This window comes from Charadrius vociferus, unplaced genomic scaffold (assembly GCF_000708025.1).
Source record: "Charadrius vociferus isolate BGI_N301 unplaced genomic scaffold, ASM70802v2 scaffold179, whole genome shotgun sequence".
Classification (NCBI taxonomy): Eukaryota; Metazoa; Chordata; class Aves; order Charadriiformes; family Charadriidae; genus Charadrius; species Charadrius vociferus.
Genome location: NW_009650072.1, coordinates 2,911,366 through 2,938,822, shown reverse-complemented (window position 1 = coordinate 2,938,822; position 27,457 = coordinate 2,911,366). Strand labels below are relative to the sequence as shown.

The window sequence follows — 27,457 nt, the reverse complement described above, 5'->3', positions numbered from 1 at the left end:
AAGACAAAAAGTAAAAAAAAAAAAAAAAAAACAAAACCAAGAAACACTGCAAATGTATGATTAAGGAGAAAAAAAATCAAAGTTATATATTTTCTTTCAAAGCTCTTTACTTTTACATACATTGTTGTAGCCAAAATGTAAAACATTATAAAACTGTACATTTCTTTGCTATGGATCGCTTCTTTTTGTATACAAGATACAGAGTAATGGTTTTAAAAAGTGCAATCAGGCAGTCATCGGTCATATTGACCACGCCTTCACAGTTCATCACACCAACATGGAAATCAAGAACTTTTAATCCAACTAGAAGTGTATAAAAATAAGAAAAACTTTTTCCTGTCTGTTTTTGTTGGCATGCTTGTGACACATGGGACCTTCCTTCGGACCTGACAGTAACAGCTGATCTAGATTTAATTTTCCAGGTCTGGTTATGTTGTATTTTATTGATGTATAGATCAAACGTAAAGACCCTTCATAAATTGTTCATATTAAGTAATCAGTATGAATTTTAAACAAAAGAGGTGTTATTTTAAAACTGGGACTTATAGTACAAAATCAGGAAAATACTCAAGTATAAATCGTCTCAAAGTTTAAGAAACAAGACAACAGCATTGTATGCAATTTAGTACTGAGTAAAATGCATGCACAATGTTATGCAAAACAATTCTAGCATGAAATAAATTTTGTATCATGGTTTCAGTGCCTGCTGTATAGTGTAAAGGGGAATCCTTTTCTGAAGCTATCAGGGGTTTCCAGAGACTTGCTTCTAAAATCTTGAATAAATACAGTGTTCTCAACAGAAATGTAGGCGAAAAGCTTGGTATTGCTTTGGTTCTACAACGCTAATTTTGGTTAGTAGATAATAAATGAAGCCTGCAAACACTTGATACAACCGATGTCTGAAGAATTCACATCATTAGTAATTTTAAGAGGGAAGAATAAAAAACCCTATAATTACCTAGGTATCTTCCTTTTCCCTTCTCAACAATAATAAAAGTTTGTCTTTTTAGCTGACTAAACGAATTCAGTTTTTCTTACTTTTTTGGGCCTCGTCCTTCACTGAGCAACAGCAGTCCACCTGATACGAAACTCAGAAAGAAATACAGGTGTCTGAGTCGCACTTTATTTGCCACACAAAACATGCAGCAGTAAAACCAAGAAACACAATGGGATTAAATTTCATTTTAGATCCTACAAATAACAATGATGGACTATGTGTCAACGGCAAACTAATTGCTTGAACATTTTTGGTAAAGTACTTCTATAAGGAAGGATACACCTTTATCCTCATGCAAGGAACTTCAAAATTGCTGGCAACCTTCTAGACAAGGTATGGCATCTGCGACTACTGATGAAAATGGAAAAGTAAAGGAATAGAATCCCTATGGTCTGGAGGAAGTAGAGATTAACCCCCCAAAAAACAGAAGAAACACTCATGGCTCTGGTAAGTGCTAAATTATAAACCAAAAAAAAACCCAAAAACCAACTGCAGCTAGACCTTGTCTTCACAGAACTCTACTCCAAAAGGAAAAATCAAGGAAGACCTCAAGCTGTGTTTTAGGAATTGAAGAAAGGCTGATAATCTGAATTTGTATGTAATTAGCAAACTCCTCTGTAGTCCTTGATGTAGCATTATGTACTTGATTTCTACTTCAGTTGACCATCTTTTCTCCTGAGAACTATTTTTCTTCACTGTTTCTATGCTGTTATTCTCAGCTGATAAATGGGCAATTTCTTACTTCCAGAGATAAAATCCAGGTTAATCTGGGATCCAAAAGTTGCCTAATGAACAACGTTTCCTCTTATAATGTATTAAGAACCCAGAAATAAATTTATCTGCCCAATTTTTTATTTAACACTAACTCAAGGGCCCAGCATGAAGGCTACTCAAATTCTCCATTACCATAAGGAATACTAACGATTCAGCCCAGTAAATCCCACATAGGTCTTCCCCTTTCACTGCGCTTTGCATATGTAAGAGCCTTAGCTAACAGGTTGGGTACATATGCCCTAAGGCAATTGTCATTCTGTGCTACTTTTTACATCTACCAGTCACATTTTCATTTAGGTACTCCTCTCAGCTTATTCTGATTTGAGGTAACCATGTCTTCTGGGTGACTTTTATATACCCTTCAGAAACAGGACAGTGCTTCCCATCCATCGCCCTTCAGGAGATGCTCTAAAGCTTAAGGTCCATCTGACCCCAGAGTTCCCCTTGCACAACAGTGGCAGCTCTGACAGCAGAGAGAAAGAAGGAGACAACTGGAACGTTTCAGGAGCTGTTGCACCAAATCCTGACACTGACTGCTAAGAGAAATTTACCACATCATCCCACCTGCCTTACATTTAAGGAGCTTTTCCTGAAGTATTATGATTAAAACATTAGTTCCTTCCAGCCTGCCCACTCCCACCACAGGGGCTATACATCTTGACTAAAGCATTCAACTACACATGTGGCTAGATTCTGACCTCAGGCTTGCAATAATGCCACCGACTACTTCTGACTCCACACCATCGTAAGTAAGAGCAGAAGCACGTTCTGTACTTCAGTAACACTGTGCTGGTTTTCTGCTGGAAATGAACATCCGTGTTTCCTCCTCTGCAAACTCAGCTTTCGGCAATGGAGCCCCAGCTATAGGACCCAATGCTGGTCCTGCATCTGAACCCTATGGCAATTAGTGGTTTATTACTTGCTAATATTAGAAGCACACCTCAACCATACCTTCTACACACATAGCTTTTCCTCTGACTGCATGAAGGTACTCATTTTTTCTGGACCATCCTGATGTGTGAAACTGTCTCCACAACTACAATTTCAGACATCAAGGAGTTGAGAAGCGGCTTCTGTTCTCTCAGTCCAACAAAAAATCTAGCTAATACCACTGTGATAACAGTCAAGCGCAGCAGCCATTAATCTGGATAAAGTGATTTTTCACATAAATTGCCTTCTCTCTCCTTAAAGTTTCAGGGCCAGAAAGAAAATACATCACTGAAACAAATGGCTGCTAGGACAAATGAGCAGACTGAAATACAGAAGAGAGCAAGCAGGGCTAAGGCAAGGGCATTCAGAAAGGAATTGAGCACACAGCCGCTTATGAAAAAGACATCCTGAAGAAAAAACAAATGCAGTTATTACCCTACCACTCTGCATATCCTATCCTTCAGACCAAGGCAGCCTACTTGTCTGCTTTCCATATATACCCTCGAAGCATCTTTGTCTGAGCTCACACAGAAACTAACTTCACTTAATGAAAATGTGCTTGAATTATGCAGGTTATTTTTAAGTCACTCACTTATTTGAGTTTGGGTGTAAAATACCTTGTCTGTTCAGAAGTCCCAAAATCTCTGCATTCATCTAGGACTGTAAGTGCAACATTTCTCTCTTAGGGCAATATAAATGCTTATTTACTGCAAGAACAGTATTTGAATGAAAATTGAACTTCAATTTAGAAAATGCATCCAGAACTGCACCTCTTGACTTTCTTTCCTTATCTGACAAAGAAAATGCTTTAAAACTAAATGCATTCATCTGCCCCCATGGAAAGATATATTTTCTGGTTCAGGCTAACAAAGTCAGGTTTTCAACCCTCAATGAATAATAACTTGAGCATTTAAAAATGCAAGTACATACGCTCAAGCATCTCCAGGTACTAAATATTAAGAGCGCATGCTCCAAGGCTTCCATTGGTTTCTCTACTGCCCAAGGAGCACAGGTTAGAGATTCCGTAGTCAGCAAAAGGCAAAGTACCGCAGTTGTATGAGCAGCGTTACCTGCACAGCTTCCGGACCCAAAGGGCTTCGTAGGGACAAAACAGCCTATGCAGAGGCTGCTGACCGTGAGTCACACCAGCACAAACAGGAGATACATGTCTTGGGCCCAAGCAAATAAGCTCAGTAGGAGCCCTGCTTTGCGGTGACAGTGTCAGTGCAAGTGGGTGACTGTAGAAGAGGCGGCAGTAGCACAAGAGGTGGGAAATGAGGAGGACACAGGATGGTTCTGGAAAACGGGTTATGCAAATAGAAGGGAGGGGAGCATATGAGGAAACAGTAATCAGTGAGGGGGGGAAAGAAGAGGAAGGAGAGAGGGAAGTAGTAGCAGTGAGGCTTACCTGAAAAAACATCAAGGACCACTAGCCTAGAAGGTAGAGCCTGGGTCTGGGACTCAGAAGACAGGAATTTTATTCTTGGTTCTGCTGTGGACATGCTGGGTTATCTTTGTTGGGCCATTTCAAATTTTTATGCCTCAGCTTCTGTTTCTGTGACATTATTCCCTTTTTAAAGCATTCTGAGGTCAAAAGAGGAAAACCAGTATTTAAGTAGGAATATTTATTATAATCTATCTACTCAGAATTAAGGCACTAGAGGAGAGAAGCATCACTCCGTTATTTAAAAGATGCCATGTTTCCTTGTCTGCCGAAGAGCACAATGTCCCTGCAGGAATCCCTTTTCTTTTGTACTTTAAAGCAGAGGATTATTATGGAAAATGATTAAGCACCCACACAGTTAAAATTACAGAGCGTCTTCATTACTGATTGGCAACTCCTCTGCTGCCCTAATTTAGGCACCACACGTCTTCATGCATTCAAATCAGTAGAAACAAAACAAAAGCTAAACTCGTTTGACATTTGCAGCAAAAATCTGAAATCATGTCAGAACATTAAAAATCTCCCAATTCTCAGGTCCCACTTCTAAATATAAAAAAATGTAAAAATGCAGTCTTACAGAAAACTGTTCACATATATTTAAAAGATTATGTTAATCAGGGAGTATTGGAATCACACTGATTTGAAATTCTGCAATTTCCACTGACAAAGTCTTGATCCCTAAACCCTGCAGACAGAACTCCACCCAAGATTGCTTTATATCTGAATAACAAGGTGTTCCATAGGCAAAGCAACCTGGAAATAGATGAGAAAGATGAAAATTAGTCAAGAGGTTAGCCAGCACAGGAATTTGAATTAGACTCAACCCCCTCCCAACCTACAAAGGCTCGTCTGAAAATGATTTGAAATCTGACAGGTCGCAAAATAAAAATGCCTGAGGAAGTTTTGCAAAATAAACATCACCTCTGAATTTTCTCATGCCCACAGTTAGCTTTTATTCGGGAATAATTCCTTTATTGCTTTTGTTCCTAATCAAGCTGAAAAATATGTTCTCCCAGTACTCTAAATTTATGCTTCCTCACTCTCCCACAAGGTAACACGTGGTTATCCAGGTCGTGATTCAAATACAGAGACCATTTTCATTGCTGAGTATTTTCAGTCACATACTCTCTTTCCATGTTCTACAGAGGCATTAATGAGTAAAAACTGCCTCTGTGTTAAAAACAGGTGAATGTAGAGACAACTGACAGATGAATCTGAATGAAATGCACAAACAGCTAAAGAATGTGCCTTACTTCAGTCCCTTCAACCTCTAAATAGGTTACAAAATAACAACGGCTTTACACATGCAGTTTCTCCAAATTAACTTCAAAGGCACATATGGTAAACACCTCCCTTTACAGTTATTTTTTGGGACATTCATCCAACAGAAGGCCATTTCCACACAACAGAAGCATTTTAATTCAAGGCTATTAAATCATTCTTTCCAACATGGAGCAAAACATTTAAGACCAGCATCTATCAGGAATTAAGAATAGCACAAAAGCTAAAAGAAAAGAACAAAGCATATACAACCTCCTTTTTTGCACATAAATCAACACTGATATGTCAAAAGTCCAAATGTCCATTTTTGTCAGCTAGAATTTTCAGCAAATTCAGTATAAGCTCTACTTTTCTACTGTGCACGTTTTTAAGTGATATCAAAACCGCACAAGATGATTCTTTACCACAGACTGCATCCATCGCCAGCCTTTGGGAAGGGAAGACTTATGTTTAGGAAGACTTATGTTTTCCACTTCAGTATTTTCTTCTTCCCTTTTCAGAATTTTCAGCTGCTCTGAACTATAAGCTGGTAGTAAATAACACAAGCATAACTCAAATACTGATGAAAAACTCTGGAGCCGTTTTTAAGAAAATACCTAGCTAAAAGAAAAAGCACAAGACTTGCCATATGCTGTAAAAACATCAAAATTGCTAAGAGAACACAGGGGACTTTTTGGTGAAAACATAACATCGCAATTTCAGTCACAAAGATCTGTCATCATCTTGATTTCTAATACACGGGAAAAGGAAGTGGAAGTCCCAAAATTACTTAAGTGTTGTTTAAACCAGATTCAGAGTTCATGGAATTTAATGGAAAAAATAGTAAGTATTTGATTAAGTGCTGGACTAGGTGACAGGCCTGATCTAAAGATTTCTGAGACTGGAAGGTAAGGACAGATGTTGCTGTTCCAACTGAAGAGAACTGGAAATATCAAGATGTCCTATGAATGGCAAAGAAAACCCATTGCAGGTCAATAATTCATATTATTATTAATAAACAGTGGGAGAACGGGAACAATAACATCCAGGGAATAGACTAGCTTGTCCCTCATCTCACTGCCACCATGCTGCTATCCCTGTGTGATTTTTCAGTCTTCAGGACCTGTATCTTGAATCTGTCTTCCCCCTCTGCCCTCCTTTTCCCCTATGTTTTAGCTGACTACATCAGGCTCTCTGCTACCATTCATTTAAATGTTTTTCTATGGTCACCTTTCATACATTCAAACAGATGCCCCTTGTCTGTTTTCCATCCTCAAGTCTTATGACTCAAGAAATGTCATATAAAGCAAAATTAGATCACATTCTTCCCCTCGCCCTCAATTTCCCTGTGCTCAGCCATGTAACTGAGCAAAACCTCCTGTCACTCATGCAGAAATGACCTTTATGGCAGTTGCAGATGGCAAGAACTAGTTAGTCACCAACAGGACTGACAACAAGCAGACAGGGGAGGGAAACCAGTGTCATGTAAGAAGTGGCAACTGGGCAAACAGGAAGAATGGCAGAACTGAATTTTTCTTTCAAATGAACACACTTCAAATACAGGGTCCGGCATTCTAAGCAGAAAAGAATCAAGTCACTCAGGAATGCTACACAAAGTCAAAGAAAATCAGTGACTACCAAGCAGCCTAAACAAATTCTCCGAGAGGCAGAAGCTTCTGATACAACACACACACATCTTCACACCAACATTCTTTAGAATGGAACAGGAGTGTCTTGCACAGGTGCACATAGAGGTTGCATAAGTAACAACTGGGTCTCTCCTAGGATTTCAAACAACAGAAGTACACACAACAGCTTCCTTCTCCACCTCCACCCAAGAGCCTGAAAGCTCTCTGGACTGAAGGTAAACAGTTCACAACTTGTTCTCCAGCAAAGCTGTGATATTAAGTTCAACTTTTCCCCATCAGGAATGTCAGCTCATTGGCAGCTTATTTTCAGAAAATGGGAGGGGAGAGCAGCTGCACAGACTCTAGCTTACCTGGTTCAAGTGTTTTTCTTATTTTTATATATATATATATATTTTACAAACATTTTCAGTTTATTTGCATCTGAATGTGAACACAGAATGCTTACCTAAAAGGCTTTCTTTATGCCAGTCTTCGGTGCTAAACAAAGAAGCCTGTCTTTACATGCACAGCAGAAGCACTGGCATAGTGCGCTGGCTCTGCATTGTGCCTTGCAAAGTCTGACCTTCTCCATCAGGACATCAACGGGCAACAGTCACTAAGCTCTGGACACCATCAAGGAAGGGGGTTTCTTCACTTGATTAGGAGCTTTTCACTGTATGCTCCCTTCCTTACAGTGGAAAGCCTTAGCTGCTTTTGTATAATGTTTTATTCTGCAAACAAAGCACACTGACATACAAAACAGGGCATTCATTTCTGAATGAATGAGAAACAACTTTTTTTTGACATTCAACCATGTACCATCTACAATGAATTATCATTCAGTCTCCATACTACAGCAGCTTCTAGAAGTCCTGACCGACGACAAAGCATTTAGTATGTCAAGCTGTCAAGACGAGTCACTACTTCCCAATGTTTTCAATCTATAGGCAAGACAAAAGAGAGAAAATGTAGTTCTCGCCCTTTCAAAGATGAAGATCAGAAGCAGATATGAAACATGAAATTAGGACCAGGAGCAAACAAAAGTACTCCTTTCTTTCCTCCTTGTCAACCCAAATCATTCTTCGCGTTTCCAAAAGCATGTTTATGTTACAGATGTGAAAAAGCAAACAACATTTCAAATAACCAAGTTGCGTTTATTTGTTACATAATTTGTTGGATTCCTCTGAAATGAACTGCTGCAACAGCAGCATACAGAGACAAAATACGCCCAGTACGGTAGCCCCTATGTTATAGGGCACACATAACTAGCTGTGATTAATCAAGGAACAGAATTATTTAGAGAGTATGATTACTGAAACAAGATAACATGTTTATTCGATACACAGATTTTGGAGGAAAACAAAGGTAGAAACCTCAGAGAGAACTGCCCCAAAACCATGAGAAACTGTTCAATGCATATAATAGAGAAGCTCTGGTATCTAGAAAAAGGCATTGAGGAGAGTCAATAAATAGCAATTCAGGTAAGTATCAAGTGCAAGAGGTCACAGCCTGGAACAGTATCTTGCCATGAAGAACCACAACCAACGCATGAATTAAAAAAAAAACAACCCACTTTACATCAGAAGTCTCAGTTCCGCACTTTTTGCAGAGGACCCATCTGATTGTTCTTACAGATTCTTTCTGTATCTGTAATGCAGTTGTTATAATCAGCTTCATAGTCAGTTCGAGTTTTGCAACCATTGCAGAGAAAAAGAAAATGCCTTTGAAAATTAGGCCATGAACTGTAACTGCTGTAAAACCAAGGGGGAAAAAAGCCCTCACAGCCCATATTACCACCTTAACTCCTTGCCCCTCATGTGTAAGATGATACATCATTAGAAAGTCTTCCTGTCCTGTTTCCTAAGAGCCCTTCTCTGAGCATTTTGCAACTCTGTAAGGGTTCTTCCCTCGCAAGCCTGCTTTAAAAATTAAACCACTGTTTAGCAAGAGTAGCACCTTTTCATTAAAAGGTGCATTTACCACACAGTAGTATTCTCTATATTTAGAACTTGAAATACATCAAATACCACAGCAAATGTAACTATCGTGGGTGGTAAACATCCAGTTTAATGGCATCCACTGTATTTGTGTGAATAAGTTTTATAAATAGCTTCCAAAATTCTACTCAATATAGGCAGCTAATAATATCTGAATTTACGCTTTTTCATTTCTCCTACCAAGTGTTAGGCCCACGTTCTCTGCCAAGCACTCACCTGGAACAAGTACTGAGGGCATGCTCTGAACAGTAACTCAGCTGGGCTGCAAAACAGATGTGAGAACTAACCTGAAATTATCAGAAGCATTCTGGTCTGCCTTTTAGGCTGGAGAACTTGCAAAACTTTCTGTTTAGATTTTGAGGTCTTCCTATTCAAAGGCAGGTGGAAATATAGGAGTGATGTCAGATCAAACTGTCCTCAACAGCTACAACTGACTTATGCCCTTTGACAGGAACTTTCCTACTGTTTTAAAGAGCTCTTAGAAGTTTTTCTTCCCTAAGCAGTAGCTCCACAGAAACTTCAGGTTTGGTTTGCAAGTTAATAATAATTCATGCAGATCTGCATTCCTGTAAATCTATAATAAACTGATGTCTGGCACAGAAGATAATTCCTCAGAAATATTGCTCCTTTCACAGTTTAATCAAGATATAGCTAGTTCAGAAGGGCCTCGTTTTCCCCTTTTGCCAGCCTTCTAAATTATATCTCCTTTTTTTTTTAATCCTAATCTTCTGTTGAAAATGTGCGTATGCATCTACTTATGTTCACTGGCATTTCTCTGTGATGTAAACTGGATTTTCTGAGACGCTGGGAGCTCACAACTCCAGTAGAACTTGGCAGGCCAACAAATGTTCAACATGATGTAAGGATACAATAATAAAAGACCAGAAAGGTCCCTATGTCTCCACCTTCTCAGATCATTTCCTCAGGCTGAATTTATACACCAATGATGGGAAATTAAGCAGTCAGTTTCTTCCTCAAAGATTTCTCAGAAAAACAAGAAAAAGTCATTATTTCTTCAACGGTACTGCATCAAGGCAAATGTTTGTCATTCTATCTTTGGGTAAGAAAGTCAATTCCCGGGAAAAGGACCCATGAAACAATTTTTTAAATATTCTAGTTTTCTATGTATGCTTGTTCCTTTTAGTCTTAGAAAAAACTTCTGCACTTTTCAACTACTTTGTTAATTCTGAGCGATCCTCTTGTAGCACTTCTGAGCTACATAGTCCAAAGACATCCATCCACATCCATGATGCTATGATTTCAGGTGTGCTCAGTCTAATGTGGAGTTTTACAAAGAGCCATGGAGTGTCCTGCCCCACATCCAACTAAGATCTCTTTTGCATATCCAAGAGCTTTGACTGGCTTTGGGACGTGAACATTTGCTTCTGTGCCATCACCACACATCCCATGTTCGTTCCATCCCCAAGAGAAGCATTGGCCACCTAAAAGAGAGGATACAAAATTTAGAATGAAGACCACAGAAACACAACAACTTTGGTTAGTTTTAGGGAGCAGATTTGTTAAGTCATCTTCTAATTAGGTTCTAAGAAATTCTGCTAACGTAAGGAAGAATGTTCTGGTTCTCTTGAAAATGTAAATAAAACCAAATGAATTATCGTCTATCTCGTTCCATATTGTTAACAACATAGGAGAGTAAAATAACAAAGACATTTGAAAATCACTTAGGAAATACATAGTTCAGTATTTATACAGAGCCCACAGAAATCTCCCTCCATTTTAAGGACCTGAAATGATGTGGAATCCTTGTCTTTCAAGTTCCCCCTAGTAAGCAAAACTATCACAAACCAAGCCTAGTGACTTTAATCATTCATAGCATGATCTGTAGGATTGGGGAACACAGAGCAGCCAAATTACATTTCATTCCTACTTTCAAGTTCCCATCTCACCTTTTTCTTTTAAATACAAGTCTCTGACAGCTTGCCTTACTCTTAATCATCCTACCTCTTCTGCTAGCTTTGACATCATTTCACTGCTGTTATTATCTTTATTTTTCCTCATTATTATTTATTTTTGTAACATCTACTCTTTTATATCCCAAATCATGATCCCTGTATTATTATTACCCCATAGTACTCTTTCTTGAAACACAATATGTAAATTTTGCTCTATAAATGGCTGGCATAATAAAAAATCCACCCAAAAAACCTCTTATTCTGAACTACAAGAGATATTTCTTCCCTATTTTCTTTTCTTTATTTGGCTGTCACAGACTGTGCCTGTGAATTTCTGTAATAAAAAAGAAAGCTATCCTGCAATATAATCATGTTTCTGACACCATTGTTATTTTTAAAAAGCAGCAGGTATTAACAGCATGAAATACCATTCTCGAGTCCAAATAATGAGAAGAAAAATGCCAAAATTCACAAAATCCAATCCCAACCATAATTCGAAAATAATTTTACGTTTCAAAATTCAGATATGGAGTATTGCAAAGCTAGCAGGATCATCTTTCCCTCCTGCAAATACAGTAACATTTTATTGTTGTCTGTTTTCTTTACTTATTAGTATATTAAAGTTCTCCTCTTCTGTAATTAAAAGTAAACATTACTAAAGTCAGATGTAAGTAAACAATGACCTTTAATTTTTCTTGACAATCTTTAAGGCAAGAGAACACAAGAAAAAGCCACTAGAATGTCACATTAGGCTAGATACATCTCACCGAATACAGCAGCTCTGTTATTCTTATCTTTGAAGGCACCAGATTTTCTCATGACTATGCATGTGCAATACTGACAGCTCAACCTTATCACAAATGCACTTATATGTGCTGCAGAAAAGTACCAAAAAGTAAATGTCCAATATACCCCATTTAAATATCAACAGATCAGAACATCTCAGAATTTTTTTAGTAAGGTTCCAGGTAAAAATATTTACATAAATATTAACGAGCAGGAAAAAGATATCACAAAGGGAGACTGAAGACACATCACAGAACAATTATTCAGTGAAAAAGTTCAAAGAAAGAAAACCAGCTGCACCTAAGAGCAGGCATTCTTTTGCAAAGTAAATACATGGAACCTGCAGAATAAGCTTACTTAGAGGGGGAAAACTTCCAAGTTCAATGAAAAGGGAACATAACATGGCCTTACATTAATAAGATGACTGTGGTAAGCTTTTTGTTACTAGCCCAATAGAAATTAGTACAATACCTTGCCTGTTTGTATGGAGACTCACTACATCTGAATAAAGGGTTTGGGTTTTTTTTTTCATCCTGTCCCATCAGGACAAGAGAGAGGAAATCAGAAAGCTTTTGGTCACCTTGAATTACAAACTGCTCAATGGAACATTAATGGCATAACAAATATTTAAAGAAATAGTGCAGTAGGATATTAACCTCTCAAATTGATAAATATATCTAGTCAACCATCTTTTGAAAAAAAGAAAAAAAAAAATCACAGAAAAATTTACAAGCTAGGAAACCCCCAGACAAGAACATCTCCCCTACAATAAGGACCACTGAGTCTTTTCCAGTCTCTACTTCTCCAAGCATGTAGAAAGGCCACCAAACAGATATTTCTACATGACTACAGTGAGCTCCAAGGTTACTGAAATGGGCCGAGAGTGAAAACTAGCAAAATTAAAATAGAGAGTAACTAGGATTTATGAATGGTCTTCTACAAAAAACGCCTTGTGTATATATGGAGAGCCAGGCGGAAATCTTAAGGGATAAAAGGTATCTGACAGATACAGAATGACAGACCACAAAAATGATTCTCATCACCATCAAGTCAGAAGTCAGAAAAGGCAGAGAATTAATGTTGTGAAAATAAAAGGTATACTATACATCTGCCTGTAGAAGATTTAGAGAAAGTTTTGTACATTAAAAAAAGCCAGATGCTAGATTTGTGTCAGAGAAAACAGAATTTGCAGAAAATACAGAGTCCATTTTTTTTGTAATACCATATTAACAATATTTGGAGGAGGGCTGGGCAAAATGACAACGGTGATATTGGCCAGGAGGGAACAAGCAGCTATGTGAATCACTGGCAAAGAAGTTGAATTCAATGAAGACTGAAGATAATGAAGCACCTATTAAAAAATAAAAAAATACATAGAAGGACTATCTGCAGAGTTAAGGAAAGGCCTTCATTAATGGGAACTAATGGCTAGCCTCTGGACAAAGGGCACCATTTAATCTCAATTCTTTTCCCCTGCCTCATATCCCCCCTCTCTCCCCGCCCTTCTTTTTTGCTCGTTTTCTTTTTGATTGCTTCTATTCACAGTTTATTGCTGATAAAAACCTCAACACAGCCCCAGCAGCCCTACATGTTTTCATGAGAAAATTCAATTTTTATGCCTGTGCCAGACCTTCCCAGGATGAAAGAGCATTAGAATGATGTGTATTCATACAGCCACAAATTGCTTCTAACTAAATTTAAAACAAGCATTGTGGCATGTTCTCAAACCAAATGATTTGTGTTTGGTGAGGTGAGAGAATGTTGCTCCATGTTACTGGTTAAATGAAACAGCATAATACATCACATTCACCCTTTCCCTTTTAAAACATAAATACTCAAAGTACAAATGAAACCACAGAATGGCAACACAGAGTAATCCCAAGGGAATTTCACTTGAGTTGAGAGTCACACTAATGAAAGTCTAGAGTAAGACTATGTAGGTTTTTCCCCCAAACGTCAAACATACAAAAAGAGGGGGGAAAAAAATCCCAAACCTTGACAAATCTGTCTGCTTTGGTCACACAAAACAAGAAGGGGCTACTGCCCTCCTATGTGCAATAACTATCTAGGCTTTTTTTAAGGTAGTTTTTTTTTTTTTTTAACTGGAGTGACAACTGCAATCCAGATGTAGATTAAATTGGAGAAAAGTACTTCTAGGTAAAATAAAGTGGCAGCATATTGGACAGAGGACAGGGTTCTGTGGAAGGCAGAGTATTTAGAGTTGCTCTTCATTGCTGAGTACTCTGTTCTTCAGGTGAGAAGAATCAATGTTAGCAAATACATTGGTCTGGGTGAGATTCACTGCACTTAACTTCAGCCACCCAAAAATCAAGCAGCGTAGCTATAGGTCATTATCCTCTAGTTTTCCTCAAGAGCCAATGGAGTCATCTACATCTCTCCAACAGGCAATTCATCTTATCCAAACACTGCTGTTAAAATCAAATCTATCTCACTCTGGTGACTATAGTGGGAGACCAAGTGATTGTCTTAGCCTAGGCGTAGCAGTTTTAAACAGCTGAAGACAGGTTGCGATAAATCACATCCTTACAATCGGTCTGAAGGTAAACCAAGGAAAACTGGAAACAAGGAAGCTATAAACATCACTGCAGCCTAGTTTCAGGCTACAAACAGCCTGCTTCTAAGCCAGCCTGTGCCCTGGAGGCTTATTACTGAAAACTTTAAAAGCTTGTTTCTCTTCTGCTTCTGCTCTCCCACTCTTTCAACCACACAAACAAACAGAAGTTGGATTTAAAGACAATCCAAGTATGTCAAAGCCAAGCTATTCATCAGACAGCATCACATTTTAAGGATCTTTTAAAATGTTTTACCACAGCTCTATTGTATAGGCTCTGCGCTCTGAGCAAGACTCCACAATACCTCAAATTATTATTATTATTTTTAACCTTAAATTAGTGGTACTCTACAGATGGTTATATATAAAAGTTACAGTAGGCAAGAACCAGCTCAGGGCAAGTCAAATGACTTTAAACAGCATCAGGGCTGGACCACGAACAAAATTCAGGTGTCTCAGTCAGCCCCCTTAGACTGTTTGAAAGCATTCAAAACCTCACAGGGAACAACGTAACACAGAAGGAGATTTAGACCATACTGCTCCCAAGGAGTTGTAAACCACAAGCCTTCCTATGTTTTCAGGACATCTGGCAATCCAGAGTATCACGTAAAATAAAAGTAGAGAAATATCCCTCTAAACTTTCGTATTTTTGTTAGCAACAATTCTGTCATTAGCACAAAAGATTTGCAATTTTAGAATACAAGAAACAGGGTTGATACCAATTGTTTTCTATAGGAAAATACAGAAACATATTAGTAACTAAAAGGGAAGCCTAAGCATTGTGCAAAATCTTATTAAAGGCAAAGTTTGGTAAATGGAATATAAGATGACGTGATCTCCAGACCTTATATGGTACCTCGAAAAGCAGAAAACTACTGAGAGTCATACAGTGGCAGTTTTATTATGAAGCTACACTTATACCCACATTTTCAAGGAGCAAGCTGTTGGGTGCTCCAAACAGCCCGTCCAATTGCTGCTGGAGTTGCTCAGGACCACAACCCTCAGAAATGCATGTCTGACTTTACAGTCAGTAAGATGGACGAAAATCACAGGCATCGCAGTGCTAACACAATATACAGATAGGAAACAGCATACATTTTTGATATTAAGTACAAAGCCATTGTACTAAAGACATACTGATTTAAAAGTTAGCCTCCAGTAAACAATCTGTCCTCACTCCACCTTTACACCATTGGCAGCTCTCCCCAGGCAGCAGACCTAAAGCACTCAGTCCCTTCTCCAGCAGTGGTTTTATATAAGTGAAAGATCAGATGACTTTGGATCACGTGTTTGTGGTCCGTCCTGGTGTCTGGAAAGAACAACTACCAATAGCCTCAAACAGCTACTCATTACACATGCATGAAGCCGGTATGATATGGATTTCTCGACTTGGTGCCTTAAACTAATATCTTATGTGAATTTTTTTTTTTTTTTTTACAGCAGAAGTACTGTCTTGTTAGTCAGACCTTCTCTCTGCCTATACTTGTGCAATACAGCAGGGCCTTCAAACTGCGTCAGGACCTTGAGGCCAACTGTGAAAATATCCGATTACAATACACAACTACCTATTGAAGAGAGTCAGAAAATCAACTTGAGTATACAAAATGCCTAGTATGGCTTAGGGAGCCACAGTGGTATGTGGAGTACTGTAAAATGGACCAATAAGGCTACACATCTCCTTTGAAATTAATTTCATTTGGGAAAGTCTAATTTCCAGTTTCTCCTGCAGTATCAGTATCTATCCTACAAATGGCAAACAGAAGAGCAGTACAGAGCACATCTAATCTTTTCTAACCTCATTTCCATAGCATATGAATAGCCAAGAGTTACATAATGGGAAGGGGAAAGAATCATGTTTATGATAATATAATTTCCGAGTGCGCAGTGAAGGGCAAAGTAGCACATCTGGCATAGCCTGAAAACTGTATATGGGGAGGGAGTCCAACATACAGCAATGCAGAGAAGTAGGGAAAGATACAGTAAGAACGGCACTTACCAAACAAAGCCTTAGCAGTTTCACACAAACATGCTGTGCATTTTCCTATGCATTGTTTTAAGCATCAGGCAAACAGCATTACCTTTAGTGAATGGGCTCAGTTATCTTGCTAATACGCAACAATAGAAATTTTGTTCTGTTCTCTCAGGGCACTTCAAAGCAGAAGCTGAATGGCTCACCACACAAATTAATATGCATCTATTTAAAAGAATCATTCTACATTACATCTAACAAGCCATGGTTTAAGTTACCACTCAGGTTAGTTTATGATGCATTTTACTTTTTCCTTCTCAGTTATGCATTGCTATTCTGAAGACAAAAACACGAGGACGAAATTCACAAAATTATATCCTAGGATTTAAAAGCAACATACTTGCAACTACAGATTTCTGGGGCCACTGCACCTTTACAGTTTCCGTGGTAAAACTGAAGTCCTGTAAGGTGGAAATGTTTGCTTTGTGTAGGTAGCTAGGAAAGAAATCTACTGCAAGGATTAATCGTTCACATTTCTGTTTTCGCAGGGAAACACAAATGGTACTTATTATAGCTGAAGTCATGGGTGCTGCACAACGTTTTCCTCTTGGTTTTACTCAAACCTGTCAATTCCTTCCCAACAGGAAAGCATCTCCAACTCAACACAGAACAAAACCTGGGCTCACGACTTTGTGCAAGACTGAATGTATCTGGACCACTGACAATACATGAGGATTATATCATACATGAAGCAGCCGCAGTGCAGAGAGGATTAAGCATTAAAGATGCTTTTTTTTACACCTGTAGAAGACAAGAAAATCTTTAAATTTTGCTCTCTTAAGCACAGGACAAAAACACCTGACAGAAATTCGTTAATGGAGAGTTTTGCCTTGACGGTCTTAATGTGGCACTAATGTCTGCTTCATCAGAATATCAGGCATAGGAGAGAGTGTCATTCATTCAGAACTTACATGCCTGCCTCTCTAAATGTCAGGCATTAAATGTGTCACAGTGCTTTAACTTTGTATGACCAGAACTAGACAATCACAATCTCATCACAGAGCCAGAGACTGCAGTCTCATGACCCTCTATACGATGTGAAACAGAACATACAGAAAACACCTTATATGAAGTGCTTAGCAAGAGGTCGTCCATGCAAAATAAAATGGATGAAGAAGTATGTCAAGGCACATCTAGAAGGGTGCGAGTCATTCAAGTGCCACAGCCATTTGCACCCATGTATTCTGGGTATAAAGCCTTACCATTTCTAATTTGCATACACTTCAAACCAATGTAAATGATTATAAAAGAAAAAGAGGGGACAGTTGAGATTCATTCTGACCTAGAACATTACATCCTAGATCTAGAACTGAAGGCCATCTTCAGCACAGGCCTAGGAAAAGTAATAGATGATAAAATGATGAATGCAGATGCAAGAATCTGACAAACCACTGACGAGCAGCAGCATGCAGGTGAAATGGTGCTTCCTCCTCTTACTTTGTTGGCTGAAGTCAGAAACAAGAGACCCCACTGGGCTCTCAGGAACTCTCTCCTCAGGAAAGAGCAGCTAGGTTGGAAAAGAATATTTTGGAAATGCTTTGGTGCGTAACACATTTTACACAGCAGCTCTTTGCATCATACATTGGTCTACTTACAAGTACATCGTTTTAAGGTGATCCTGCAGACTAGGCTGTATATGGCTGTCGGTGCTTGGCAGCTTATAAAAAATACAAAATACAACAAAAGGTAAAAAAATATTCCATATGGTCACATTTACCTACAATTTCTTATCTGACTGCTATTCTCTTCCCCTGAAGGGCTGTTTGTACTGAACAAAAGTGAGTGTTTCCTTCTGTGGCTTGTTTCTGAAGGTGTTCTTTTCTGCAGAACACAATTCTTTAACTCAGAACCAAGAAGTGAAGTGTGTAAACCTTCCGTATGGACATCCTCTGTAAAATAGCTTTGTGTTTAAATGTTTGGACTTTTCCCCTTTCATTTTCCCTTATCAATTGCAATGCTGCATTTTGGCCGAGTTTCAAGACACACGATATGAATGTGCATTACTGTTGAGTGAAATCTAAAAAAACTGCTTGTTGGCATTAAACAAGTGAGGGCTTTCTTCCCATGCTTAACAAGTAATCTGAGGTGAAGTCCAGAAGTCATAAGCCAAAGTGTCAGAAACGCAAAGAGAAAAATCAAGGAAACAAGTGGTCACCGAGTTTCTCAGTTTCCTTCTCACTGATTGGACTAGTAGATTTTCTCACAGCTACGCAAACATTGCCTCAGAACAAAAGTAGTTGCAACTCAGCAGTGACATTATTAGGATGCCTTATTTTGCAAAGTTTGAAGTTGTAATCTTAGCATAACACAATGGCTCAGATGATGGCTCCCCTGCAAGCATCACAGTGCAGTTTTAACGGTGACACAGCACTGTAGTACATGTGTACCCATGACAGCTTTAAAATACCTAGCTTGATAAAAGCATAGCTGTAGTCGGAGAGTGTTCAGGATGAACCAACCCTCCTTTCTGGGCAGGATTTGCAGATTACGTTTCCTCTGTGCTGCAACTGTTGTACTTGAGTTAACTACTTGTATTTGGTTCAAGTGTGCCTATACCACACTGTACTGTAGTGCAAGTGCACATCTAATAAAACTCCTATGGGTCACGTGCCTTGTCTGTGTCTCAGTTTTTGTGCCTGTGTTATAGAGATACTTATACTCACCACTGTGTTGGGGTATAAATGGGATAACTCAAGACCTACTCAGATACAACAATGGTTGGGTCGTTCGAGCACTCAGAAAAAGAGCAAAAAGTAAATGACTTGGCAACATCCCCATGTTAACATTGCTGCCACTTAAGACCATCATTCCCCTCTATCGCATATAATATAGTTCTGTGAACCAATGGCATCCCTTTCAAAGAATAAAATGAAGAGATATTTGACAGAGCTGTGACAAAAGATGAAAGCAAGAAAAAAAAAAATCATCCAATGATTCAGACTTCAAACACAGACCTTAAAGACGTTTATTTCAAGTGTGTGCACCAAAGGCAACTCATGTTTGCTCAAAGGGGTAGATGAAACACAATGTTTCTACCTGAGGTTTGCTCTGCAGGGCTGGACTTGTGTTAACTTTCAATTGCAAGTAAAACAGTAGCTGAATACTGAAGAAAAACACTTCAAAAAAACCACAACCCCAAAACCAAAACCTACCCAAACAAACTGCAAAGTAGTACCACCACAAACTGCACCCATCTACGTGGCTAAGCCCTTTCTCTGATTTCAGAGAGGGTTTTCAGGGTCTACTGTAAAGCAGAACCCAAGTGTTCTAGCTCTTCCCATTTCTTAAGGGTTAGAACAAGGTCAGAAACTTTAGTCGTATCACCCATTCAAGAAAACTTATGCAAAGTCATGAGCCAAATAATGTTTACCAGATGGGAGACACAAATTTTCTTTCCTTTCGCAGGTAACCAATAGGTAGGAAGACCAGGACCTTAGGAATAACACCTCTATTTTTTTAGCTGTACTTTTAAAGCAACATTTTATATTTTAGTAAGTGTTCTGGAAAAAAATAAGCAAACGGTCAACACTGGATATAAAAGAAGTAGTGGAGAAGAGGCTTTGTCAGGTATGATAAAAAATTAGCATCATATCGTAAGAATTAAAAATGATCAGGAAGAGAATCAAAGCAGCTTCAAAAAAAGAAGTGCCCAGAAGACAGGATTGGATCTGTTTCTCCAAACATCAGTTCAATATCATACATGGCTGTTGAGTGAAGTCTGGAGGAGCTGCTTGTTGATACTAAGCAAAGGAAGAGTTCTGCCATCAATATCTGTTAAAAGCAAAGACTAGTTTGTTTAGATAAAGACAGATTTTTACGTACTTGCTTCTCTGGATCAGAACTGAGATTCTGGGCAAGATGTAAAGGACAACTTCCTTTTATCTTTTTATAAATTTCACTCTATTCTCCTTTACTTTTATTCACTGAACTATTTAATTAAAAACCCATAATTCTTGTTGTAAAAAAAAAGTTGCTGAGTTTCAATACTGAGCTGGCAAAAAACCCCAGCATTTCAAGCAACACACAGGGCTAAAGAGACCCTAGCGCTGAAGGGGAATGGAGTATATACGGGTGTGCAAACACACCTTTTGCAAACTCAGGCCATTTAGTGAGGGAATAACCCTGCTGTAGCATGGTTTTTCTACATTTCTACCTTCAGCCTCTTCTGTGGGTCAGATGTCCGTACACTTACTCTTCACACCACTCCTGCCTAATCTTCCCTAAAAGGGAACAAGACTGGGAAAGAAATGCAGGCAGAATTTGGGATTGCACTGGGTGCCAAGTGGCACCATTTGAATTGTTCTGATTAGGAAAGGCAAAAAACATCTCTGCTGCATAGGGTTCAAGGTACATTTTGGGGACACTCACCACTTTGCCTCCATCAGCCTAAGACACATCTGAATTCTTTATTGAGGGAAGCTCCTTAAGTAGAGGGAATGTATCAAATCAGTCCTTGGAAGAAGGCAAGCACAAAAGATTGTCCTGAGATGAAAACCTCCTGCAATTAAAACTGCAGAGATGTTTTCTGAAAGTTTTTGCTATAGTACATTTTTCTGGAGTCTGGCAAAATAGCCGTAGTGAAAACAGCATTCATGGATCAGGTGCAGGGATTCGAGGTTGGAAAGGAAAATCTGTCTTTGGCACAGTGACAGGAAGAACAGCTGATGGACAGAGGGATTCAGAGGTGCCATGCCAGCTCCAGAAGGTCAGAGGAATAGAATGGACAATGCAAGCTGGGTCCCTGAGATGCTGTTTGGCACTATCCCATCTGATCCTCTGCATAACCTCAGGGAGAAGAGGAAACTAGCTGGAATCCAGACAGGAATATCTGGCACCATTTTGGAAGGACTATATCTGCCAGAGATCTGGGATAACAAAGTATTCTTCAGAACAGGTTAAAAAAAACCCAAACCAACAACAAAAACCCCAAACCAAAATAAACCCAAAACAACTCTATCTCTGAAAGAATAGTTGACCAAATTAAGACTTCAAGAGCTTTGTTCTCCTCACTTTGGAGGAAGTGGAAACACTGGAAATATAGGGTCTCCTTCATGCATTGGCCTCACTGTTCTTTCCTGTGACCCTGAAGAAAGCCAGTTTCTTCCATCTTACAGTTGGCACTAGGTTAATCACAGAGTAGGAGCAGCTATAGAAAGCAACCTAGACAGAAAGCTGGACAGAAAAGAATTAGTTAGAATTTAAGGCCACATTTGGCACTATGACAAATGTTTATCATTATTCCCAAAGAAAAAGTAATAGCACGGAAGGCTCTTAAGTTACGGATAATATTACTGAGCAAATAGTGTAAGAGATTAAAACCAAATCAGCCCAGACTTATGATGAAACAGCAAGCTTCAGTTTACAGTGAGAAAAGCAATATATAATATGCATGCATGTTCACAGAAGTATATATATAACATACAAACAAATGAATGCTATACAAAATAGTTCTCACTAACCTGCAATATGAATATGAGAGAAGCTGAATTTATTCTTTAAACTGCTGGAAAACAGAACAACCAAATGTGAAGACAACAAAGTCAGGCAATGTTGAGATGTATCCTTAAATAACTTTAAAACCGTTTTTCTCTGACTCTGTTTCAAAGGTCTTGTGATAACTTAAAGCCTGCTGAATACCAATAATGAAACTATTTCTTGTACAGTACAGCCAAGAGATCTTTACTCTTCAAGATGACTTACTAACAAAACTGTCTCTATTCATGGGTGAACCAAATTGCCATTCTCTTGACTCTGGAGGCTTCTTATATCTACCCAGAAATATGCGAAGCAAGAATAAGAATTTTAAGTGTCCTATCAACTTTGCAGAAGTGAGTCATGTTCCCAAATCATCCAAACACTTAAAAATGCTATCTTTCCCCAAATGAGAGCCTTTTGTACGCATGTGTGTGAGATTATCAGCATTTTAAAGCTCTCCATATAACTGTTGATACAGAAAGGTTAAAAAAAAGACCATAATCTTTATTTAAAAATACTACAAAGGATACAGGAACCAATCAGGTCAAGGTATTTTAGGATGACCACAGCCACCCATTGTCTTTATCAATTTACTGTCAAAAAAAAAAGACAGTAAAAAAGAATTACAACTGGCAATATTACACTTAACATTTGTGTTTGTAAAGTATTTGTATGTACCTGTACACATGTGCAGATACGTATTCTACAGAAAACATACATATAATTATGGATCTTGCACAGGCAAATCGAGGAGACGTATCTAGTATCTACACAGGTAGATGTATGAAGCAGCCAGCATCTTGGCTGTTGCCAGAGGGAGTTAAGCTTAAACTGTAAAGAACTGTTTTCAACAGTGAAGTGACATAAATTTGAAACCGCAAGATGCACTGCCCATTTACCACTGCTTTGTTACCCGCTCACATCTCGCTCCATCATCCTTCCCAGCCAGTATTGCCCACCTCAGGCGTGGCTATCTTTTGCAGAACTCTGCTTAACAGATTTGATGCTTTCGGACCTTGCATTAGTAGCAACAGGCAACACAATTTCTTTTTCTCCACACATCCCTCTACAGATGATCACTACTGATTTGGAGTACCTCAGTTTCTGTAAGTGGGATTCAATTTGCCATCTATGGTGCATCTACTTACAAGTACGTACATATGTATGCACGTATCCATCCTTCACCTACGCACCTAACTCATTTCACACTCATGAGACAAACACGCACTTTCAGAGTGGGGTTCACCTCATCCAAGGCAAATACCTGAAGTCAAAAGAATCCTTATGCCACCCTTTTACCCATCTCTTCCTCTCCACTGCCTACAGATATCTGACTAGCTCAGTCATAGTTTAAAGTTAAAGCAAACAAATCGTGCCCTAGCTGCGCAACCCAAGCTGCTTTACAAACTTATTTTCAGAAGATGTTGAGCTTTCCGAAAAATCAGATACTTCAAAGGCAGCATCAGAAACCCACTGAGATTTCAACTGCCCCCAAAATCTTTTAAAATTTTCGGAACACAGATGTAAACTCATCTTCCAAAATGTCATGTATACACAGACAACTCAAAATATTGTCCAGTTAACAAAACCTTCTATAGCATGATGATCAGCACTGCATTAGGTGCCACTTCAGTAAACACCATGCTCTGTCTTTATAGTTTTACTGAATCTTTGGTATCTAGTTGGCTCAAATCTACACTACGGGAAAGGAAAAAAAAGCAAAGTCTTGATTCAAAGGCAGTTATGTTGTGTATGATTGAATTTAAAGGGGACTTCATAAGTTTATTCAGCTACCTGATGGATTAAGTTTGTCCCCAACTTCTGCATGAGAATGCCTATTATTATGGAAGAAAAACATTACATTTCAGTAATTTCTTAGGAAATAGGAATTATTGTTATGTCTAAGTAGTAGCCTTTTATTGTTTAGAACTGTCTTTAAATAACTGTGTTGAAATATGGTTCCATTAATTTCAGCAGCTCTGATTTTCAATACCTTCTCTCCTAGCCAATGTGTCTTGCTGAAAGGTGGAACTGTTTACTTGTCAACATGAAAGGGTACCCTTTTCAGAAATTTCTTAGAGGAGATCCTTTTAATTAATTAGTCTACAGTTCCCAAACCCTTTTATTTCGTTCTTTTTTTTAATTAGGTTGGAAGGGGGATGGAGGGCGGGGTGTTGTTTGGTTGGATTTTTTTGTTTGTTTTAAAAAGCTCCCAAAGCTCTCATAGACAGAAATATTTCTTGCTCTCCCTGCAAGAGATGCTTTTTGGATGCTTTGGCTACTGAGAAATTTTTTGGCTCTCCAGAGGATAATTAAACAATGACAACTTTGTACTCATTTATACATTCCAAAGCCTAATTTACTTCTGAAGATTTCATTTGACTAACATGATACTGACCACAACTTTTCATCCACAAGACAACGTAAATCAAGTTCAGCCTCATGTCAGTGTGCACTGGCTAGACCCAAGTCCCAGGAGGTGCAAAAATTACTTAGCTGACAATGTGATTAGGTAATCAGTTCGCCCTTAGGCTGACTACATGGACAGATTCAAAGCTGCTTCTCCAACTGGTAATCGGCAAAGGTCTTAACAGGATTTGAGCAGTGAAGGCAAGCCTTGATGGGAATATCAAGGGGGACCAATTGCTTCCCCTTGAAATGAGAAAAGAAGCCACGAGGAAAAAAGTTCGACTGTAGTTGAGAGCAAAAACCCGAGTTGTGACTAATTCCTTCATTTCCAGCTATCAAGTTCTGTTACTAACGCTTTGCTCCTCTTAGCCCTGGGACTCTAAACCTTCTCATTATAGAGGTAGAATTACCCCGCACAAAGCAAAAATATAATCCTCCTTCCTGAGCTCTGAAGGATCTGGTCAGACCTTCCCTCCCAACAAATAGCAAAAACCATCACAAGAAACAGCAGACAGCTGCCTGCACTACTGGCCAAAGGCTACTCACTCACTCTGCTGTTTTTACATTTTACCACTCCGTCTTGACTATTTTAGCTATTAATATGGTTACCTCTTTAGGCCAGGCAACATCTTGCACTGCCTCCTTTACCACATGGTCTGACCTCACCTTGAGCCCATGGATGTTGTGTAATGGAAATAAATAATGGAAAAAACCTCTAAAAATCTCTGTTTTATTTAATCATCCATGGGATTAGATTCACATTGCTCTATAAGTCTGGAACTTAAGAAAAAAGTGAATAAAAACGCTGCAGTGAAGGCGTTATTGGGTCCTGGAATCTTGGCTCATCTGTATATTTAGAACGTAGTTGAAAAATGAACATTCAAATTTAACATAAGATGAGACATCATGCACTTACTTAACTGTCCTTTCTCACATAGTGACTGATATGAAATAAACCCGTCCTACTTTATTCAGTCATAAAAAGAACTCAAGGAAGGGAATTGTGAAGGTAAAGATGACTTTTTATAGGCCTGCTTTACAGAGTGATTCCATAGGCAAATGCTCCTTGGTGCTTTTGTTTCTCCATCTACAGACCAAGGATATTTGTCTATCCCAGGGAAGATTTTAAAAGCCTATGGTTTATAGCTGTAATTCATACCAAATCCTTAAATTAATGGCCATATAGGAAAGAGAAAAGACAATAACACGTACTGAAAGTAGAATTCAGTTAAGTAAGTTCAGTACAGAGAAGCCATGTTAAAAGTCATTTTAGGGTTCCCGAATGTATATGAGATCTATTGAGACAAAAAGCTATTGCTAAGAGTCAGTGTTGATTTCAACATTTGTGCTGTACAGACCCTGAGGATTAAGTTAAGCACTGAACTCCGGAGTCAGGAGGACTGCAGCATTCTATAAGCGTGACATTTCTGTCTGTATGGAGGGGTACAACTCAGAGGGCTTTAAAAGGCAACTTAGTCCCTCTTTTCCTGAAGCTGAGATATGCTATGAACTGAGATTCTTTTTAGTTTCTTTTGGTACTTATCTTCCATTTTCTGCACACAGCACTTCCCCCCCCCACCCCCGAAAAGACATCTTTTGTCCGCTTTCCATGCTGTCCTCATCCATAAAGCTTTTCTGCAGACCTCTGCATGAAGACAGCATTAGCTGCAAGGATATCAGAGCAACCTAGAATATGCTCTGTACCTGCGCACCAGTACTGTCTCTTTCAATCTTTCTCTGCCAATAAAGGATTTTATGGAATTGCAGGTGGTTTACTTTCTGTGCAGGAGGCTAAGAGCTGCACCGTGTAACTATAGCAACAACTACTGTGAAAGCTCTCGATTTTTATTGACATGCCTCACATAACCTCATGGAAAAATTTACACAAATGGAGAAACAGAAAATTAAACATCCCGAAGGCCAAAGGAAAATATTGTGGTGATCTGCACCTTTATGCATTGCTTAAATACTTCCCCCATGGTAATTTGCTTCTTTTACTGTATAGTGGTAACATTAAAATAGCATTTTAAAATTCACAGTTTAAACAGTAATTTAAGCCTCCACAATGCCAAAACAGAAGATATACATGCAATCAGCTCAGAAAACACTGTAGCACATTGCTGTATTTGACAAAGATTCATCACTGAGAAACTGACGCTACACAAATGGAGAGAAGTAAGGTGCATGCATTTTTTCATACAGAGTAATAAATATTTGCATAGGGATATACTGAATTATTAGTCTCTTACAGATGCATTTTTTAAAGGATATTTCTCTGACCAAAGGATACTCTTCTAAAAGGAGTTTCCTGTGCTCGCACTAGCTGAGCACTGTCTGAAAATGATACCGAGATGCTGTGTCCCAGTCTTAGAAATCTATGACTTGATAGACAAGTTTGACATTCCAAATCCAATAAAACAGTGTCAAGCTCACAACAAAATATGAATATGCCACAGTCTGAAATGGCCTCTAGTATCCTGGAAAGCTACCAAACACGTTGAGCTTGAAAATGCCACCTCTAAATGAGCTTCCAAGGCCGTGATCCACAGTGCTGGAAAATTGGTCCTCGCTAATGGCCACCATTTATAGCCTTAACCTTTACTACATTACTTCAGTTCTCTCCAACAGCTCAAATAATATGAACCAAAAGCACTTCCAAAGATTTTAACAATAACCACCAGACTGAGAACTATTCCTGCTAAAACCTTGACCTTGCTGACGAAGTGCATTTGCATGGTCACAGGAATAGCCAGTTTTGCAGTCAATGAATCAAACCAAAACACTTCACCCTGGTTGCCAGTTACTTCCCATTTTCAGCTCTGCTGCTATGATTTATTTCTCTAAAAAACCACAATAATCCCAGCCACTTTTTTATTCTAATGATCATCCAAACCAAAAATATTTAATAGCAAGGTTTAGGGAACACTACTGAGCTGTTAATATACCTCTTCTGTATCTAATACTCTTGCAGTACACAATGCAATCTAGGCTGCCTGTAAAGGATGAAAAAGATGTGTTGCTATGGAAACAGGAAGGCACATGTTTAGGTTGCTCATCCCTGAAGAGCCACCCCACCAATATCTTTAAAGCCTGCTAATAAAATTTTAATCAATAATTAGAATAAAGTGAATTTCACCTCCTGTTTGACACCAGAATCTTGGTTCAGACATTGTCAAGCTCTTTTAATGTTCCCTGCACCCAGCTATACCCTACAGCATTAAGAATTAATTTATGCACAAAAAC

At 38.7% G+C, this 27,457-nt stretch overlaps 1 protein-coding gene across 1 annotated transcript in view; it reads right to left on the bottom strand.

Annotated features, from left to right (window-relative positions):
- Nucleotides 1-10,305: 10,305 nt before the first annotated feature.
- The window catches only part of SERGEF (secretion regulating guanine nucleotide exchange factor), a 159,050-nt gene continuing 141,898 nt past the window's right edge, over nucleotides 10,306-27,457 (bottom strand). Inside the window, exon 10 of the mRNA XM_009892043.1 lies at nucleotides 10,306-10,472. Coding sequence (XP_009890345.1) covers nucleotides 10,306-10,472 — 167 coding nt within the window. The remainder of the gene's footprint in view (nucleotides 10,473-27,457) is intronic.